The sequence below is a fragment of the Eptatretus burgeri genome, chromosome 4 (genome assembly GCF_056783735.1).
Source record: "Eptatretus burgeri isolate ZD-2024b chromosome 4, Ebu_testis_v1, whole genome shotgun sequence".
Taxonomy (NCBI): Eukaryota; Metazoa; Chordata; class Myxini; order Myxiniformes; family Myxinidae; genus Eptatretus; species Eptatretus burgeri.
Genome location: NC_140964.1, coordinates 125,757,408 through 125,779,175, shown reverse-complemented (window position 1 = coordinate 125,779,175; position 21,768 = coordinate 125,757,408). Strand labels below are relative to the sequence as shown.

The window sequence follows — 21,768 nt, the reverse complement described above, 5'->3', positions numbered from 1 at the left end:
CTCCTTCCCGTCATCGCCCCCATAATTCCGCGCGCGATCGCCGTCATACTCTTCCCGGCATGCCGTGCGCGTGCACGCGCGATCGCCGTCATACTCTTCCCGGCATGCCGTGCGCGTCCACGCGCTCAAAGTACAACTAGAGACCCGGTTGTTTGAAAACTTGAGGTAATTTTGCGCGTAATCTCCTTGAGCGAGGTCGTCATGCGGCCGCTGACTGAAGAGGAGACCAAGGTGGTGTTCGAGAAGATCTCGAAATAGTGAGTGCCTTCGTTAGGGTTCGAAACGTGTTTGGATTTTAAAACGAGACCTTTTTCACAAACGATCTTTGTGTTTTTATAACTCTCTTGTTTTTGTCCCACAGTATCGGAGGGAATATCAAATTACTGGTGGATCGTCCGGATGGCAACTATTGTTTTCGGCTGCATCGTGAAAGGGTTTATTACATGAGGTATTGTGTCAGTCACGTGGGGACGGATCACCGTCCCGAACCCTCGAACGAAACCTCAATTTAAAACCCGTGAAGCAAAATAGTAAGAAATTCCTCAACGTGGACCATAATCGACGCCATTTTTGATCCAAATCTTTGGCTTTGGTTGTCCGACAGGACGGTGCATTCACCTTGGAGGAGCTCTCTCTGCCTCTCTCTGGTCTGCACTGGGTTCGATTCCCAATCCTCCCACTATAAAACTGAGGAACCGATGCTCCGCGAGCAGGACCTTGCAACACCGAGTGTACCGTCCCTCATTTGGGCATTAAGCCGGCTGTTCAGTCTGGCAGCATCTGTTGGTGGACGTTTAGAGATCCCACGGTATCCAGGTTCGGGAAGAGTAGGCGAGCTATCGTCGGCACTCGGCACCGTAGCCAAGTTGTAAATAATTTCTGCCGTAACGTTGGTCGAACTGTTGGTGGTCAGGCCTGGCCAGCCGGTTCGTGAAAGACTTGGACGTAAAGCTTGGAGGGATTTTTAGCCGCGTCTCGCGTAGCGAACGTGGCTCGAAAAGAGCAGCTCCTCCTCCTCCTCCTCCTCCTCCTCCTCCTCCTCCTCCTCCTCCTCCTCCTCCTCCTCCTCCTCCTCCTCCTCCTCCTCCTCTCGGCTCTTTTATATACAGGATCCGGATCACCTTAAATACTAAACACCTGAACACATCCTCACATTGAGGGTGCCTTTTGAGAGCGTCTATCATCAACTTTTAAATATATTCGGACATTTGCTATAAAGTTTCGAAAAGTTCACGTTACTATTTAACGATTATTCCATTTAATGTGTTGTAATTTCGTAAATACACTATTTTCTCGTCATGATCGAGGAGCCTCCATGACGGGTCTCGCTATTGGCTCCATCAAGGCACGTGACGAAATATCGGAAGTAGTTGTTGTTATTGCCTTTAGGACGTGGCTCTTGGACACATTTGTCCTTGTTATTTAATGTCCACCAGCTCATGCCAGCAGATGGGATGCCCAGGTCAACGTTCATCCGAGGGGGGACGGCACACTCATTGATGAATCGCTTTGCTTGCGAAAACACCAGGATGACAGTTTGTCGGTGTGTCAGGACTCGAACCCGGGCTGGATGACCCAGAGACGAGTGTGTGTACCTCAAGGCTGTCCTTGCCTTTATTTGGATTCTCACAATGAAAATAAACAAATAAATAACTCAGTTCCTTGAATAATTTTTGGAGGGATGATGGATGTGAAACCCAGCTTTCAAAACTCTTCTTGGCCCCGAACGGCGTGCAGTGAGAAGCTGCTGAAACTTGCAAGCTGCGTGGCCCGTGAGAGCCTGCTTGGATCAGGGACGTGCTTCGGGAAGTTCACCAAATCGCAAAAATTTCGTCTCCAGATTACCGCCCTGGACTTCCTCGCTCCGTACGCCAAGGTTTGTTCATCTCCACCCGGGCACAGACACACTTTCTTTCGGAAAGTTTGTTTTCCTCCACATGTGTTCCTTGGCCATCGATTCCATATTGTTTCCAAACATATGCTCATCCTTTGTTGCACTAAACATATGCACAGGGAGGGGTACAGAAACTGCAGCCATGCCGTCCCCCTCCCCTCCCTCCTGACCCTCATACGTTTTCACATCCCTGTTGCCATTGTCCCATGTTTGATAGATGCAGGACATGATGTCATACTGTTCTGAGTACAATAATCATCTTGGATCATTTTGATATCGGGGTGAGTTGTGTGACCGGTTTCGTAGTACTTTTTACAACAGGAGCTTGTAACTTAGGAATGGCCATTTGAACCTTGTGCTGCTCATGTGCACAGTCTGCTTGATATAGCCGCGTGCCAAGTCTGGTGTTGGCTTAGTGGTTAGTGTGGTGGATTGGGATCCGAGGGTCCTGAGTTCCAGCCCCGTTGGGCCACTGAATTAATAATACACCAGGAGGTTGACTCAGCCCGTCATCCTTCCGAGGTCGGCGAAATGAGTACCAGTGTACTGGTAAAGGGGACACTGCATCAGTGGCATAGCTGCGTCCCAACCAATGATGCAACCAGCAGCCACAGGCTGCACTCGATAGAGAGAGCCGCGTGCCACACACGTGTAATCAATATCGGTCATGTGATGGTCACAAACATCCTCACCATACATTGTGAATATGATAATAATCGCAACTTCAGCTCTTCAGTTCAGCTGTGGGGAAACTCGTATACCCATATCTATGCCGTAATAGGTTGCATAATTTTCTGGGTGCGCTGCTGTGCCGCTGATGCAGTGTCCTCCATTTTTTATTTGTTTACTGCTAACAACCCAGTTTTGATTTTCGTAATATGCACACTTATTCGCCAATAAATCAATATGATGAATTTGTTTTATGTTCCCAGGGATCAGACATTACGTTGTTTTTTTTTTTTGTTTTTTTAAAGCGGTGAATCCGCTTCAATATTTGACTACGTCCTTCAGTCCGACTTTCTTATTCAAAATGTGTTTGGACTCTATACAAGACCTTTCACGTGTTTGGGATAAGCCGGGTAATAAGACGACCTGCCTCTCCTGTAGGGGGTGAGTGTTTTAATACAAAATATTAAATTAATGTATTGACAACGGATGAGAGGGTTAAGACCAGAGAGGCGGGAGAGGGAAGGACAAAATGGTGGGGAACAAAGACAATAGGCGATCTGTGGAAGGGAGAAGAATGGGGGTGGGACGGGTACACGGGGTAAACAAGATGGTGCTACATGGACTTTCACGAAGGAAAACAGGGAATTTGAAGGAGGTGGCTTTGGGATGGATTAATGGGGGTGGAAAAGTTTGGGGTTTTAGATGGGGGAAGATATGAGATGGTGGTGAACAGCTGTTTTGAAAACCTGGAGGGAGGAGTGGGATTCAAGAGAGTGTGGGAGTTTGTTCCAGAGGTGGTTAAAAGGAAGAATGAAAGAGTGAAGGTGAGCAGTGATTCTTGATTTTGGCTGCTTCACCAGAAGGGGATCGTTGGTGGACCTTGAGCGCTTTGAGGAAATATAGGGGGAACAGATCACAGACAGAGCAAGGGGGGGCAAGGCTGCAGAGGAGATGGTAGAAGACAGAAAGACCACCGACCTGCCTCCGGTGAGGGAGTGACAGACCCAAAGACTCAGTTTCATCGCAGGAGATACCAATGATCCTAAATGGCTTGGTTTCCACAGCGTGAAGTCAAGCTAGATGTGAGGCAGGAGCACAACCCCAGAAGGGAGAGCAGTAGTCCATCAGACTGTGGATTAAAGCTTTGTACGTGGACAGGAGCTCAGGTTTGTCAAGGAAGGCCTTTGCACGATAAAGGATTCCCAGTCGGCGACTGACTTTGGAGACCAGCTTGGAAATGTGGTTTTCCCAGGAAATATCGTGGCAGATAATGAGACCCAAAAGCTTGAATGAAAGGACTTCTTCAAGGGGATTGTTGATAAAGTAAATTGGGGGGTGGGTGGGGGGGAATTCGAGACGGTCCTTTTGCAGAGACATGGTGGGGGTGTGAGATTTGGCAGGATTGAAACACATTCGAAATGTTTGACTCGCATTTGATTTTATCCAGGTCTGTAGCGAGCGAGGAGGCTGCTGCTTGATGATCAGAGGGACGAGAGATAGTACGGCAGAGGGTGGAGTCATCAGCAAAGAGATAAAGAGGATTTTCCAGGGAATCTGAGACATCATTGATGAAAACCAGGAAAAGAACAGGGCCAAGAACACTGCCTTGAGGAACTCCAGCCTCGACGGGAAGAGGAGATGAGAGAATTCCATTGAGAGCCACGCGTTGACTGCAACAGGAGAGGACGTCACGAGCCATGTGTGGAGATTGCCTTGGATGCCATAGGAAGAAAGTTTGGTGAGCAGTGCGGGATGCCAGACCATATCAAAAGCTCGCGATATGTCTCGGGAGATGGCTCTGATTTCATGTTTGGCACTGACAACCCCCATCCATTGTTGGGAAAGCAGAAGTGGCATGTCTAGTGTAGAGTGACCTGATCTAAATCCAAATTGATGGCTGGAAGTCAAGCCATTGGAGAGGAGGAAGGATTTGATATCGGAAGTGATGATGGATTCCATGACTTTGCTGATGATTGGGAGAAGGCTGATTGTTCTGTAGTTGCAGGGATCTATTTTTGCACCTTTTTTATGCAGGTCAGTAATGTTTGCTGATTTCAAAGCAGATGGCAGATGACCTTGAGAAAATAAGAGGGTGAATAGAACATTGAAGAGGGTGAGCAAGAGCAGAGGAGCAGGTTTTTAGAACATGAGGGGTGAGGGCTGATGCCATCTGGACCGGTTACAGAATCTGAGTCGAGGTTTGACAGCAAGTCGAGGTTAAATACCAGGAGGCATCGAAAGTTTTTGGTTAATCAAGCTGCTTTATTGAGTTTGTAATAATGTGTTTATCAATGCACTAAATGATGAGAATGGGATTTGTTATTTTCAAGATATGAACTGTGGTGTCGTTCACACGTTTGTCTGTCTCCCGTTTTCGGCGGACGCTTCCCGTGCTGCGTTTGAAAAGCTCAACAGTCACTTTTGAAATGACAGGAGTACCGGCATGAATAATGTTGATGTCAAATTTGCAAGCAGAATATTTTGCCCTCGTTTTAGACAAATCCAACCTCTGCTGCCCGCTGTTGCACCACCGTTTTGTGGTGGGTGGTATGAGTAGCTCAGAGCTTTGGTTCCGAGTGAAACCAACAGTGCAACACAATGCATCTTTTTAAATTGCGAGATTAACCTAAACTTTCCCGTCAATGGGGATGGGTACTTTTGCTCGTATCAAAAAGGTATCACATTTGAATTTCGATATGCTACTTGGAACTTCAGCAATGGCATCGCAACTCGTGCTCTGAGTGAGTTGACAAGTTGAAAGGTAATCATTTGTGCTAATTATCTGATTTAAGAATATTAGTTGCGGACTTCATTGCACACAAGCACAATCCACTGATTTTAATTATAATAATTTAAATGGTGATATGAGTATAATTTGAGAAATGACAGTTCCATGAAGAAATTGCAAACAGAACCCCCCCCCCCCCCAAAAAAAAAAAACTACACCCAATAATTATTGCGGTGCCAATTAACTGATTAATCATAAGTGGCATAAGCTTTTCCAATGAAAAATTTTGTTGTTCTCCTGCTCTTCCTTTTATAAGGGGTGAGGTCCAATGGCATCAAGCTTCTGCCCTGCATTGACCACAATATGCCTCTACGTCTCTCTGTCCTCAACCAACTTCCTCCACTCTCCAACCACCCTTACCTTACAGATATCCCTCCTCACACGATCCTCTCATCTCAACCATGGTCTCCCTCTTTTCCTCCTACCTTGCTCCCTCAATCTATCCGCTGTCTGCCGTTCTCTCTTCTCCCGTCTGCACAAAGTGTCCAGCCCATCTCAGCCAGAATTTCACCAATCTCCCTGTCAAGCTCATCTGCACACCAATCTCCTCCCTCAGTTCATCTATCCTTTCTCTCCACCCTCTTCACTCCCACAATCATCCTGACCCAGTTGTTCTCACAAGCCTGCAGCCTCTGTTGTTGTCTCTCTGTCAGTGCTGCTGTCTTCAGGCCATGAAGGTCGGCCGGCGTTACACACGACATCAGAACCTTCCCTTTCAATTTTCTTGATGTCTTTCTGTCTGCCATTACTGAATCCTCCTCGGCACCTCTGCCTCGGACTTACCATCCCCGGTCACTGTTCCTCCCAGACTCTCAAATCGATTTCCCTGCCAGATCTCTTTCCCCTCTAACCTGATATTCATTCATTTTCTCTGCTGCTGACCCACATCACTTCAGTCTTCTCCATACTCAACTTCAGCCCATGCTTCCCAAATGCCTTCTTCCACTCCCCAGTACCTCCTGCATCTCGCACCCCCTCTTCACCACAACGGCCGGAGTGTCCACATACAACACCCTCCCCATACTAGCCCTCAAGCTCACCTTCCTGCTTACCAGCTCCGTCACCATGATAAACATGAGTGGGCTGAAAGAGCTTCCCTGCCTCAAACTAATGTTCACACTGAACTCCACAAACATCTCAGGACCAACCGAAACTCTTCCCTTCATTCCCTTGTACATCTCTTCTTCCGGCACTCCCTTCCATCTCTGTGTCGCCATCACCATCTCTCCTGGAACAGTGTTGTCTTCCTTCTCCAGGTCCACAAATCCCAATGTCATCTCACCTTGTACCTCTAACGTCTTCTCCACCAGCTGTCTCAGGGCAAACATCTCATCCGTTGCCCTCCTACCCTTTATAAACCCCTGCTGCTCTTCTACGATTACCATCTCCACACTCTTCCTTATCCTCCCATCCAGAATCCTCTCCAGCACCTTCATTATATGACTTAGGAGTGTAATGCCCCTGTACTTCACCGGATATTCAACACCACCCTTCCCCTTCCATATCGGCACAATTAACCCTGTTTTCCACTCCTCCGGAATTGAACCCTCGCTGATACATATATTCCACAGCCTCTTCGTCCAACTGACTTCAACGTCTTCTGTTGAAATTATCATCTTTTTACACACCTCATGAATGCCTGGCACTCTTCACTTCTTCATCCTTTTCATTGGTGTCCACACTTCCTCTGTGACCTCAACCTACTACACTTTTCCCTTTACATAACACAGTAGCTCCAGCTCACTGTTTCTTCCTTCCCAGTTCAACAGCTCTTTGAAATATCCTTCCCACACCTTCAATGCTGCCCCCCTCTCTGTCACGAGCCTCCTGCCACCATCCGTCATCACTGCCTCCCTCTCCCTTCATGTTCTTACCATCCTCATCCCTGGCACGAGCCAATTTATATATATATATATATATCGTCTTCCTCCCACCATCCTCTTCCAACTTGTTGAACACCAACTCTTCCATATCATTCCTCACCTTCTATAAAAGAGATGAAATGGTGGGGATTGAAAGTACATCGGTTCTGGTTCTCTGATTCAGAATATTGGTTTCTCACGATATGTCTAGGGAGATGGCTGTGATCTCATGTTCGGCATGATTACGTGACTGTACTTGCAAAACCCTAGCCATTGATTTGATGTGTTGTAACTCGTGTTAACATCGTGTTTGGATTCAAAACTTTCATTCTTTGGATGACACATGCACGCAGAAAACGAAAGTCTGGCGAAGTTGACCATGCTGGGTCTGGTTAGGGAAGAAGAAGAAGAAACAGAAGCCCTTTGTATGTGCTGGATGGATGGGTAAAGGCTGGAACTGAGCTGTTTCTGCCGGAGCTTCAGGAAGCAGTGTAGGATAGGGATCCCATTCCATTGGGACCATACTCTGTACAGAGCGTTGGTGCTGCCGAACCAGTCTCCTTGGCTATTGGGTACAATCCTGGACGGGTCGCCACTCCGGCGCAGGATACTCGAATGACTCGGTCATCCCAGCAAGCTGGTACTCATTTTGCCGACCTCGGAAGGATGGCAGGCTGAGTCAACCCCCTGGTGAATTAATCCAGCGGGAAACGAGGCTTGAACTCAGGACCCGAGGATCCCAAGCCGCCACCCTAACCACTGAGCCAACACCAGGATAGGGATGTTTGGAGAAATCTGATCATGAATGCCACCAGAAGTTGGACATGACTTGGCGGACCTCGATAACTAATTGAAATGGCAGAGTAATTAATATCCATTAAAAAAAATGACTTTTATTGAGAAGATGCAAAGAATAAAACAAAACAAAACAAATAAATCCACATCCAATAGTCATCATACAGTAATGAATTCCTTGTTCAATTCCCAAAGCATTGGACATGAACTTCTGTGGCCTGGGTTGTTCAATTGAAAATTTGTAATGTCACTCCTCCATTGATTATCCTCACACCCTCCCCCCTGCCTCCCCCCCCCCAAGTGTTTAAGTGGGTGAGCCCAAGACGTGACCTGTTGTGAAAGGGTGGTGGCATTTCTTCCTTTGTACGGATCCTCTCAACACCTGTGGGACGGATAGCTAACCTTCTGGGAAATCCATGAAAATATGATTTCACCGTCCCCTTGGAAAATTAGTACAAATGACGCCTCAAACAGGCCTCAGGGTTCAGCCACACACTGTTTTTCATACCAGCACTCGCATAATCAAAACAAAACGATTAGCATGCTTGGAACCATATTTTACTGATTTGTGCGCGAAAGATTTATGAGGGTTTTTATGTACCTGCTGCAGATGATTTGATTTCTTCAGGGAACGGAAGAAACTGCCGCATTCACACCCTCATGCCAGCAGTTATAAGTCCTGTACGTGGAATGTTTCTATCCTCTGGCTACTTATTTAATTATTTAATTTCGACATTTGTTTGGTGCCTGCAACGAGGAAACCAACAGACCTCTTGCTTCGCATTGTACTCACCGTCACGTTTTCTTCAAGTTTGCTGGAAATGTCCTCTTGGTGATCTCTGTTCATGAAAGTTTGTCATGAGCCTCGATCTTTGGAGGAAATAAAATAAAAATAAATAAATAAAATGTAGCGAAGGGAACTGGTAGGAAATTGGGCAATGTCGGCTGATATCAACTTCAGAGTTGCCAGGGTTTGCTTGTGCTGAAGGTGGACGGAGGTTATGTATTAACCGCTGTTTGTCTGTTTGTTACTTGAAAAATCGAAGATTCGCAAATACAGTTTATTGGTTGGTCTCGTCTTGTCTGTTGTTCTGTCTTTGTTTGCAAGTCAATCTTCTACAGGTCACATTCATGAAACTTAACCACTCGGTGGAAGTTGTGACGAGCAGGCTGGAAGCCAATTGTTGTTGAGGTCAAACCGTCAAGGTCACAAATGATCAATTTTCATCTGATTGACTTGATATCCATCGGTGGATGGTGAACCATCATCAAGGTGAAGTTTTGGTCGACCCATGTGTGAATATGTCTTGTAATTATGAATTGTTTGAACGTGAGTTGGACCGTGAGTCCGTCTGTTAATTGCTTGTTATTGGACCTTCATGACGTCTTAATTACGCACTATTCGAACATACTTTTTAGACATTTAGACCTTCAGGGCCCTTGCACTTTTGAGACCCCTTATGACATTTTTGACCTTCTTGACCCTATGGACCTTCTTAAGACCCTTAAAACCCTTTCACCTTTACACCCTTTAAACCCATTGACCATATTTAGACCTTTTAGATCTCGAAAGACCTTTTTTTTTGTATACCTTTTCGAGGCTCGTATGAGGGCTAACACACAACGCACAGCAAGGGAGCATGAGACAAGAGGGAAGGGAGTGGGAGGGACAAAACAGTGGGGAACAGACACATTAGGAGATCTGTGGAAGGGAGAGGGATGGGGAAGAGAAGATGGACATTGCAGGGACTTTCAGGAAGGAAAGCAGGGGAATTGAAGGAAGTGGGCTTGGGTGGATTATCGGGGGTAGAAAAGATCGAGGATTTGGATGGGGGATGATAAGAGGTGGTGGTGAACAGCTGTTTTGAAAGCCTGGAGGGAAGAATGGGAAAGAATAGAGTGTGAGGGAGTTTATTCCAAAGGCGGGAAAAAAGAGGAATGAAAGAGTGAAGATGAGCAGTGATTCGTGATTTTGGTAGTTTTACCAGAAGGGGGTTGTTGGCGGACCTTGAGCGCCCTGTGGAAATGTGGTGGGGACAAATCGCAGAGAGAGAGAGAGCAGGGGGGCAAGGCTGGAGAGGAGACGGTAGAAGACAGAAAGACCACCGACCAATCTGCGGTGATTGAGTGAGAGGCCCAAAGACTCAGCTTCATTGCGGGAGATGCCGATGATCCTAAATGCCCTGGTTTCGACAGTGTGAAGCCGAGAAAGGTGGGAGGCAGGAGCACCAGCCCAGAGGGGAGAGCAGTACTCCATCAGGCTATGGACAAAAGCTTTGTAAGTGGTCAGGAGCTCAAGAGGGCCGAGGAAGGACTTTGCACGACGGAGGATTCCCAGTCGGCGACTGGCTTTGGAGGTGAGGATGGAAATGTGACTTTCCTAGGAAAGGTCATGGCAGATCCTGAGACCCAGAAGCTTGAAAGAAAAGACTTCTTCCAGAGGATTGTTGAGAAAGTTGATGGTGGGGGAGGGGGAGTTCCAAACGGTCCTTTCGAAGAGACATAGTGAGAGTGTGGTCTGGATTGAAAGACATGTTCCACGTGTTGGACCAGTTTGTGATTTTATCCAGATCTGCAGTGAGCGAAGAAGCTGCTGCTTGCCGGTCTGAGGGATGGCAGATGGCACGGCAGAGGGTGGAGTCATCAGCAAAGAGATATAGAGGATTTTTCAGAGAGACGGAGAGATCATTGATGAAAACCAGAAAAAGAACAGGGCCCAGAATGCTACCTTGAGGAACTCCAGCCTGGACAGGAAGATGGGATGAAAGAACTCCATTTAGGGCCACACGTTGTCTGCGACAGGAGAGGAAGTCTGCGAGCCATGAATGGAGATGGCCTTGAATACCATGGGAAGAGTTTGGTGAGCAGGGCAGGGTGCCAGACTGTGTCGAAGCACGTGATATGTCCAGGGATACGGCTCGGATTTCCTGTCTGGCATTGAGGATCTCCATCCATTGATGGGAGAGCAGAAGCAGCATATCCAGGGTAGAGTGACCTGCTCTGAAACCAAATTGATGATCGGAAATCAAGCCATTGGAGAAGAGGAAGGATTTCATGTCTGAAGCGATGATGGATTCCATGACCTTGCTGATGATTGGGAGAAGGCTGATTGGTCTGTAGTTGCAGGGAACTGTTTTTGCACCTTTTTATGCAGGGCAGTGATGTTTGCAGATGGCAGATGACCTTGAGCAAATGAGAGGGTGAAAAGAACAGAGAGAGCGTGAGCAAGAGCAGAAGAACAGGCTTTGAGGACACGTGGGCTGATGCCGTCTAGACCGGTTGCAGAATCTGAGTCGAGGTTAGAAAGCAAGCTCTCCACCTTGTTAGGAGAAAAGGACACAGATTCCAGGGACAGTTGGGTGCGACTGGGTAAGGTGGGTAGAGAAAGTGATGGGTTTAGGACACAAGATTTAGATGCAAACACCGAGTTTAGGCATTCAGCTTTTTCACGTGTGGTATCAGCAGTGCGGCCATTTGAGGTAAGGGAGGGGATGGAGGGGGAACATACACCAGAAACAGATTTGATTAAATGCCACCAGGATTTTGAGGAAGGAGAGAGGTTTGAGAGTTCAGACTTGAGATGAGAAAGATGTTGTTTTCTGGCTCTCTTGAGGGTAGATACACACTTGTTCTGAGCTTTGTGGAAGGAACTGAGATTGCCCTCAGATGGGTTTGCTTTCCATGAGGCAAAGGCAAGTTGTTTCAGGACAACTGCCTCGCCACAAACTTCAGTAAACCAAGGGCGGGAGGAAGGGTAAGACGACTGAACACGAGAGGGGATAAATCTGTGCATGAGGGAGAGCAAGTTTCTTTGAAAGAATTCCCAGGATGAGTTGATGTTTGAGAAAGTAGTGATAGGAGACCAGTCTATAAGTTTGATCGCTGCTTGGAGACCCTGCCAGTCGGCTTGAGTGAAATGCCAGACTCGACGGCGGTGAGGTGGTTCTCTGATAACAGCCAGAGAGATGTCCACTTTGACAACAATGTGGTCAGAAGAACCAAAAGGAGCGGAAGAAGAGCAGCAGATATTGTCAGGGAAATTTGTCAAAATCAGATCCAGAAGAGATGGAGTACCATTGGTTGAGATCCGGGTCGGGAAGTTGACCGATTGAGTCAGTCCCAATGAGTTGCAGAAAGCTTTTGCTGAGGTGCCATGACAGGTGAGAGAGGTACCCACACCTCGCCAACTGGCATGATGACAATTGAAGTCACCACATAAGAGGAAGAGAGAGTTTGGATGAGAAGATAGAAGATGGTCCATGTTTTCGGATAGTGAGGTGTAGATGGAGTCATCACTGTTAGGTGGACGGTACAGCACACATGTAAACATGAGGTGGGAGTGGAGGGGAAGCCGTAGCCAGAGGTATTTCTGGGGGTGTGGGGGAGTGAGCGCAGTGCATGGAGAGTGAGGAATAGAGTATTTGATGAAGAGAGCAACACCTCCACCAAGACGAGACTCAGGTCTGTCATGCCGGAGGAGGGAGTAACCGGGGAGAGATACTTGGGAGTCAGACACATCTTGGGAGAGGAAAGTTTCTGTTCGGCAGATTATGTTTGGTTTGTCAGTGGCAACCTGTATGGAAAGATCTGAAAGGTTTGAGCGAAGGCCCTGGATATTTGAGGTCCACACTTTTAATGAAGATGTAGGGGAGGAGGCTTTGGGTACAGGGGTGGGGGGGAAGGGGGAGGGTAGGACAAGGGATGAGAGGGGGAGGGGAGGGGGAGGGTAGGACAAGGGACGAGGGGGGAGGTAAGGAGATTTGTTGAAAGTGTGGGGGATTGCAGAATAGCTTGGGGAGGGGGCCGAATGAGGAAGAGAAAAGGCTCTGTGGTGCTGGGGGAGAGGGGGACAAGAGAGGGGGAAGAAGGCAGTTGACGATTTGAGGAGGTGGAGTGAAGAGATGGAGGTGAGAGGGCAGTGGAAGGAGGCAGCTTAGTGGATGAGAGGGGGTGGGGGGGAAACTGAGAGAGGTGAGAGGGAGGCTTGGAGGGAGAAGAGTGGGATGGTTGCTTTGAGAGTGAGGGGTGAGTTGGCACTGAAGTTGGAAAAAAAGAATGGTTGATGGAAAGCGAACATCCATGGCAAACTGTGGTTTTTAAAAGTTTTAGGTCAGAGATGCGATTTAACACAATTCTTGATGGATGCAATAAAGGCGAATTCAGAGAATGGAGAGAAGAAACGCTGTAACAGTTGGATTTTTTTCGGCAAGGAATGAAGGAGAGGTCGAAATGAGAGCAGTCTGTTAAAATAGCATAAGAGTAGTGCATTATGAAACAAGCCGTTAGGCGACGAGGGATTCGCGAGGATCGAAGCGCTGGATATGATGCTTTTCATTCTGACCGATCCACCGACGAAGATTCATTGCCGAGACGTATTGGTTCACATACAATTGTTCCTCTGCCTGGCAAGATTTTTCCTATTGCGTATTTTGCCAACTGGCACTCATAAAAAAATGACGATAAATAGACACCCTATTTTTGAAGGGCTACCATTTGAAAAATAATCGGTTTGCTGGTTTGTGCTGTGGAGCCTCGTGTTGCAGACACACACACACACACACACACACACACACACACACACACACACACACACACACACACACACACACGGAAAACCCGATAAACTTCTCTCAATGCTCTTGTTTGACCACACCTCCTGAGCCACACAATATTTTCATAAGCCACGCCCACTTTAAATAAATAATTTGAGGTGGTGTGTGGGTGGGGAATCGTTTTCGGTAAATAAATAATTGGAGGTGGTGTGTGGGTGGGGAATCCTTTTCAGTAAATAAATAAATAATTGGAGGCGGAGTGTGGGTCGTGGAATCCTTTTCGGTAAATAAGAAGAGGAGGAGGAGGAGGAAGAAGAAGCAGAATCGGGAGAAGGTTAGCATTGTTGTTGTTTTTTTATTTTTATTTTTTAAAGATGAGAAATAGAGAGATCAGTTGGGAGAATGGGGGACGTTAGGAAAGTGGGGAGGATAGAAATTGAAGGTAATGGGGAGAAAAAAACAAACAAAAATAACGATCGAACACCGAGGGGAACCGGTAGGCCTCAAGCCGAGGCCAAGGCCTTGGCCTCAAACACCCGGTAAGAACGTCGACAAAAACTCACAAAATAGCACGATTTTTGAAACAAAACCGAATGAGGAACACAACGTAACACGTGAGAAAATTAAACAGTTAAAACAGGATAAATAACGACCGGAAACTTAACTTTGACAACGTCAGCAGAGAGCCCCTAAGGAGACCTCTCGATGCTCCAAACCCAGAACCGGAAGTCCTAACATAACATCCCTTGTTATGTACCTAACAAAACATCCCTTGTTATGACCTTTGGATCCCTTGTACTCCTGAAGACCTTTACACCTTTTTGGACCAGTTGCACCCCTTGACCCTTAGACCCATTAGACCCTCTTGACAATTTTGGCTCGACCGTTGAGACCCTTTTTAGGCCCCCGAGACTCCTGAAGACATTTACACCCGATATACCTTTAGAGACTTATTGGAAAATATCCTTTAGCTCTTTGGACCATCACACCCCTTAGACCCTGTCGGCCCATGAGAACCCTTTATACGCCCACCACACAAACATCTACATCTGGCAATATACAGACTACTTTTTTCAGAAAGACTACTGGGGGAAATGCCAACGGTCTGGCGTTGTGACAAAGTAAACTACCGAGTGACAAAGTAAACAAATCGAAACACCTCCTCACAGCATTGGAAAATGTGGGGACAGGAATACTGTAGTGTGAATGGTGACTTGTAATCCCCTCCCCCACCTGGAGGCAGCGCTACACGACACATTTATATGGAGAATTTGCATCACCAGCAAAGATTTTTAAAAAAACCACCCCTTGTCCATTAATTGTGGTCATGCTGATCCTCTGCAGAAAGTATGGATGTAATTGGCCCAGGAATAGTACGACAAACACATAAACACTGGTCCGTGAATTATAGTGTCATGTCCAGGTCAGTTAACACGAATGCTGGATGGATAAGCCGACTGACGTTTTATTCCCTCAGGAGACATTTTGAATTATGGCGGACAACGTGCGCACGGGTTGTGAGGAGAGACACGAAAACCTTCAAGCTTTTTACAACCAACGAGTTTATTTCCCGAACCACAATCAATAAAAAGAACCAGGGATGATGTAGTTGTGACGAAGGGGATGCAATCAATATATAATTATACACAATGAGAATAAAAACTATGGTGCCACACACCAGACTCAGTCACTGATGGGAAGGGGACAAAAACCGGGGGAACTCAGATGTGGCGGCAGCGGGAGCGAGCAGGCAATGATGAGGGACAGCAGATGGTGGTGAGGAACGATGAGGTGATAACGAACAGGCTCCGGGTGACGAACACGGGCAGAGGGAGGCAAGCAGGATGACCTCTTCAAAGAAAGCTCAGACTCTATTCTGCTCAGAAGTCTTTTTTCCCCATGTTCCCAGTTATCCTCAAAACCAACTGTCGCGTTCCCTCAGACTTTGACCTTCTCCTCCATCGTCTCCAACTGCCCAATTAGGTTCCTCCCTCTCCTCTCCCTGAGCAACGCTTGCTGTGCCCCCTCGTGAGGTGTCTATAACTCCGCCCCTGAAGGCGTTCATAGCTCTGCCCGTCTTTTTCAAGTCTCCTGGCACCCCCAATCGAGGTTTTAAACACAATTTCCTTACCCTCATCCCGAACAACTTATTACCACGCACCACCCCCTGTATAGCACACATGCAAACAAGACAATGAAGGTAATGTTTCCCTACTTGTACATCGAGATGAGCTAACTACTCACACACGGACCATGCTGCTCTATGCATTCCGATCTGCTCCATGGTGATATCTAACCCCCACCCCCACAAATGTAACAACAGTTTGGATTTCTCCATGAGGTACAAGGGGGTTTATTACTACTTTGATTTTTGACATGTTCATCTTCAGCCCACACTTCATGCTCATTTCAACAATTTCCCTGAGCATGGTTTCAATTATCTTGAAGCTTCTATGCCAACATTGTCATCTGCAAATCTTAAAAGGTTAAGATGGTGCAAATATCAGTGGGATACAACACACAAACTGATCAGTCATTTGGAGGTATGCACTCTACAGAGTGCCATTAATTATAATTTGTTATGTTGAAGAAATGCAGTAATTATATCAGATGGTGGCAGAGTGCCAGATCCTACAAATACATTTTGGGTTGGATGTTTGCCAGGGTGTAGTCTACAGGTCTTTGACAACGAAGTGCCTGATGGTGCAAGCTCCTCTGATGGGACAGATTGCTCATTGTAAGGGGCTTTGCATATGCCACAAATGGCAGGCTACTATTCAAAACGCAGAGCCTTTCACATCCATCTCTTGGCAAGTCCATAAATCAAGCTTTTCGTCCTTTCCTGAACGCATGGAAGAATGGTCGTAAAAGGCATGACTTTACTGAAACACTGTTCTTGATTCGAAACTCAAACAGAAGATGTATCTAATGTCATCGTGTTTGTTTAAGCCTCTGTGCCCTTCCCCGCAGCATCCATCACTGTTTCATCGTGCAGCACTTTGTCATCTTGGGCACATTTTAGCTTAGTTGGTGCATATCCAACATAAATGTCTGCTCGGCACACATCAGAGCCGTCTATTTCATAGAACACAAGCATGCAAGACCCGTCGCTTCGCCGATGGGTTTAATCAAAAGAAAGCATGTTGCACTTCACAAACGTATTGCATTTCTATCGATATGTTAATGGGGATGTAAATTTAAGTAAAAAAAAAAAATACAAAAAGTGACACGTTGTTGTTTGTGTGCTCCTGTGTATTTTTATACATCTTTCTTATTGCTTTGAGAATTACTACATATAATTTTGTGTGCTCTTCCATGTCTGTCATGTATTTCTAAAGGGTTCCTGTTGTCACACCATTGGAACCGTGAAGTTCAAGCTCCAGGTTCTGCTTCTTCCTCTTCCCTCCCGGAAAGACGAGCTTTTAAAACGGGCATTTTTAGGAATAAAAGGACAAATCCTTGTTCCAAGTAAATCCATTAGAATGAAACGACACACACCGCTTATATTTATAGATGACATTGTTCTACTGGGTAACATCAGAGTGTGCCAACGCTCTCTATGTGGGGATGGCACGGAAAATAGTAACATAGAATGACAGCACAGCACAGTTCATGCCTTATGTGGAGATGACATTGCACGGTTCAGCAGTCTATGACAAAGTTTCGAATTCTGAACTGGCATATTGAAGAGTAGATTCTGGAATTTGTGTATTTAGTATGTTTAATGGATAGTCAGGATAGCATAATGCAGGTGTCCTCACAGAAATATTTCTGAATCGATTGCACGGGCAAGTGTCTTCCAAGCCTCCAACTGAGCAATGGCTGGCACCTGGAAAGATCTCTGCGAAGATCTGCAGTTTTTTTTGCTTGCTTTTGAGATGAAACGAACAAAAGTGTAGATCTGAAGTTTTTAACTCTTGGATGTTGTCTCTGTCCAGCTCAGGGAGATATAGAGAGAGAGAGCACTTCCTATAGCCATGAATGAGCTTCGTACTTATCTCCACTGGGAGTTTGTCCAACTCTTCTTGTGGAAACTGCTCCAGTTCTTCCAGATTTTAAGGGTGCCTTCTCCCAACTGCTGTTTTCAGATCTCCCCACAGGTGTTCAATGGAATTTGGATCTGGACTGATTGCTGGACACTTCAGAACAGTTCAGTGTTTGTCTTGATCCATTCCTGGGTGCTTTTTGAAGTGTGCTTTGGGTCATTGTCCTGCTGCAAGACCCATGACCTTCAAAGGAGACCCAGCTTTCTGACACTGGGTTGAACATTTTGCTCCAAAATGCCTTGGTAATCTCCTGATTTCATGCACACATTCAAGGCACCCAGTACCAGAGGCAGCACAGCAACCCCACAACATCACTGAACCTCCTCCATGTTTAACTGTAGGAAGGTGTTCTTTTCTTTGAAGGCTTCATTTTGTTTTCTGTAAACATAGAGATGATGTACTTTACCAAAAAGCTCGAATTTGGTCTCATCTGTCCACAGGACATTCTCCCAGAAGGATTTTGGATTGTTCAGGTGTGTTTTGGTAAACTCCAGTTGGGCTTTCTTACGTCTCCCTCTCAGCAGTGGGGTCCTCCTGCGTCTCCGACCATAGAACCCCCTTGAGAGTTGGTGACGGATGGTGCGAGTTGAAACTGTCGTACCTTGTGTCTGAAGGTCAGCTTGAATCTGTTTGGCAGTTGATCGAGATGCTTTCTCCACCATTCGAACACTCCTCTGCAATCTCTGATGAAGTTTTCTCTTGTGGCCACATCCAGGGAGGTTGGCTACAATGTCATGGACCTTAAACTTCCTGATAACAATGTGTACGGTGGACACAGGAACATCAAGGTCTCTGGAGATGGACCTGTAGCCTTGAGATTGTCCATGATTGGCTACAAACTTGTGTCTGACATCCTCAGACAATTCTCTGGTTTTCTTTCTTTTCTACATGCTCATTACGGAACACACACACAGTGACACAAAACAGCACAATGACTCCTTTCCTCAATTCAAAACTGGTTGAATGAATGATTTATATATTGTAGGCACCTGCAATGCACAACAGGTGAGTTCAATTCCAAGTAAAGGAGAATCACCTGCTTGAAATCAAATGATTTCTAAAAGGTGTCAATAATGTTGTCCAGGCCATTTTAGGATTTCTGTGTGGAATAAGCTCAGATTTAGTAATTTTTTTCAGCTATTTTTGTTTTGTTCCACTGCAAACCAAAGAAATACATGTGGATACCAAAATATTTTATTTCAACAATTTTCTGGAAGAAATGGGGGCATTATTTGAAAAAAAAGTGCAAGGGTGCTAATATTTTTGGCCACGACTGTATATTGTCACATGTACAGTGGCTATTCCATCTTGATATCACCACACAGGTCTACAATTTCTGGGTGTGCAGATTGTTCATACACTGCAATAGGAATACTGAACGTAGTTTTCTTGATGACAGTAGGTGATTGTTGTTTGTGTTTATTATTTTAAACAAACAATTAATTGTAGTTGAATTTTCCATGCCCCCCTGTTTGGTGGGTAAATGGTGAATTATTTCCTCCACCAGCAAAGGTGAAGGAAGTTGTTTTCACCTTTCCTCTGTCTGCTTATCTGTATTTGTGTTTAAGATATCTCAAAAAGTTGACGGATTCAGATGAAACTTAGTGGACAGGTTAGGTGTGTGACGAGGAAGAAATGATTCAATTTTGGTGAAGATCCGAATCCGGAATAGGATCCCAGAATTGTTTAATTTTTAAAAGTGATTCTTCACCGGTGAGAGATCGGGTCGAAAACGATATATTGTTACGAATCTGGCAGCCATTTGCACACAGCCATTTGACCTGCCACTTCATGAACAGGCTTGGGCCATAAACATGACATGGCCAAACTCAAGATAAGAATAATTGGGCCAATATTGGTCTAACTTAAAATAGGAAACCTTCCAACTCATCACTGACCCACTTCACATGAATTTAAACACCAATGTTTTTTTTTGTTTTCTTCATTATACATGTGGTTTGAAAAATATTACATAATCAAATTATAGCCTTAGTTCTGAATGTCATTCCTCATCTTCATCAGTTTGTTAGTATGGTTCCTTGGTGGGTGGACATCGATGCAGGTACATGTGCGGTGCATCGCTGTGTTTATTGTGGAAACTTTGCTGTTCTCACCACCACAATGATACATGGGGGAGAGAATGTCTTTTGATCGAACATGGCTTGATACCATCTCCGTCATGTAGTGTGAACTGCGATTCGGGCCGGTTGTCCTTTTTTTGCAAATCGATGAAAATGGTGCAGGACACGAATTATCTACTACTTCTTTAACAGCCAGATTTATTGTGGGTTTGGTCGGGGGAACTTTTTGGCTTAAGTCTTTCACGAGCCCCTTGTCCATGCTTTACACTCGACAAAGTAGTTCAAGCAGGAATTTGTAATTTGTTCATGGTGCTGGCTCCTCTTCTCGTAGAACACGGATATTTAACGTCCACCAACTAATGCCAGCAGATGGGTCGTCCAGTTCAACGTCTGTCTGAGGGACTGCCTGTGAAATACCAGGATGGCAGTTTATAGCTAACCCAACATGCTTTCACCCTCCTCCCTTACAAGTTTATAACTGGGCCAGGATTGAAATCGAGGTGAGAAAGTTGAGCTGTTTGTGCATACCTTAAAACTACTAAATTCTACAGCCCATACTCTCTTCATGATCCAAATAGCTCATACTGGTGTTCCTACAGTTTGACCAGTGTGAGCTCCGATAAGCCTAAATAGGGTCTTGTGGCAAGGGAGAGTGGGTGGCACAAAGGTTGACTGAATACATTGAAAACACCCAAATTTAAGTTCTCGTCTTGATTTAATTCCCTGCCCCAATCCTCATACTTTGAAGACACGGCCAACAGTGCGCTATCGCTTGGAGGGAAGCTGCCCATTGTAATTGCCCTTGGAGGGCAATCTTTTTAGCCCTTGACTAAAGCCACCACCAGAAGCATTCAACTTGCCTATTCTTAACCATTCCAGAGTTTTAGACTAGTACACAATGGATGATTGTCAAATTAAAGTCTGCCTGAAAAAAACAAAAAAAAAGATGAAATCAGGTATGATTAAAATCAAAGAATAATGGTGTTTTTTTTTTTTTCACATGAACCCCATCAACTGAAAGCCAATGACTTGTTTTGATGGCTAATGTACATCTTCAAATTTTCAGCACAAGGTGTGGGTGAAACCTGGATCCGAGCAGTCATTCCTCTATGGAAACCACGTTGTCAAGTCTGGCCTCGGCCGGATTACGGAAAACACCGCACAGTACCAAGGTGTGGTGGTCTACTCCATGGCAGATCTTCCATTGGTAGGTAATAGCAGCAGAGGCTGTGCTAATAATCAACAGAAAACACTTTGAACATCTACTTGCATTGATAAATGAACACCGCTTGCTTAGACGGTTGACCATTGCCTTGACCTACGTCTATCTTTGCACAGGGATTTGGTGTGGCGGCAAAGTCGACACAAGAATGCCGGCACGCTGACCCGATGGCGTTGGTCGTCTTTCACCAAGCAGACATTGGCGAATATATCCGTGAAGAGAACGATCTTGTATAGGGTAACGTTTGTAAACATAACGGCTTGCATGGGACGTCAAAGCCTGCTTGGTAATATTTGACGACACCTGGTTAACATTCTCAATAAAAATGAATACGTTTGCTCAATGACCCAGGGCTTCAGTGCACAGTTCATGTAAAACAAATTGAATATAGAGTTTTCCTTCGACACAAAAAAAGCAAACAAACGACCTACAATTGTGTCTCCACTGACAAATCTAGGTTGGTGTGCCATCGAAATCACTGAAACACCGAATAGGTCATCTGATGTTCCACTCGTTACATGCGTCAGTGCCGCCGAAGCTGTTTCTCGGTAAGGGACATACTGGGTGGTTTGTCGTTGCCTTCCCAACAATTTGGGGAGGAATTTATTTATGGTGCCAGAGATAGCTCACCTACTCTTCGCGCAGGACACCGTGGGATCTTTAACATCCATGAACGAATGGCGGGAGACAGGACGCCCAATTTAACGGCCCTGAAGCAACGCATAAATTGAATCGTGCTTCCTATGAAACATCGGATTGACAGTTTATAGCTACGTCAGGATTCTAACCAAGGCTCAACAGCTTCGATGCAAGTGTCCATTCCTCAAGGTGTGTAACACTTTCCACCTTACATTAAATG

At 45.7% G+C, this 21,768-nt stretch overlaps 1 protein-coding gene across 1 annotated transcript; it reads left to right on the top strand.

The window, feature by feature from the left end:
* Window positions 1-20: 20 nt before the first annotated feature.
* Window positions 21-21,255, top strand: NIP7 (nucleolar pre-rRNA processing protein NIP7). Its single transcript, XM_085879949.1, has 5 exons — window positions 21-257; window positions 362-448; window positions 1,738-1,876; window positions 20,754-20,894; window positions 21,026-21,255. Exons 1-5 carry the CDS (start codon window positions 202-204, stop codon window positions 21,143-21,145), a joined length of 543 nt encoding a protein of 180 aa, XP_085736075.1. The 5' UTR covers window positions 21-201; the 3' UTR covers window positions 21,146-21,255.
* The last annotated feature ends 513 nt before the right edge of the window (window positions 21,256-21,768 follow it).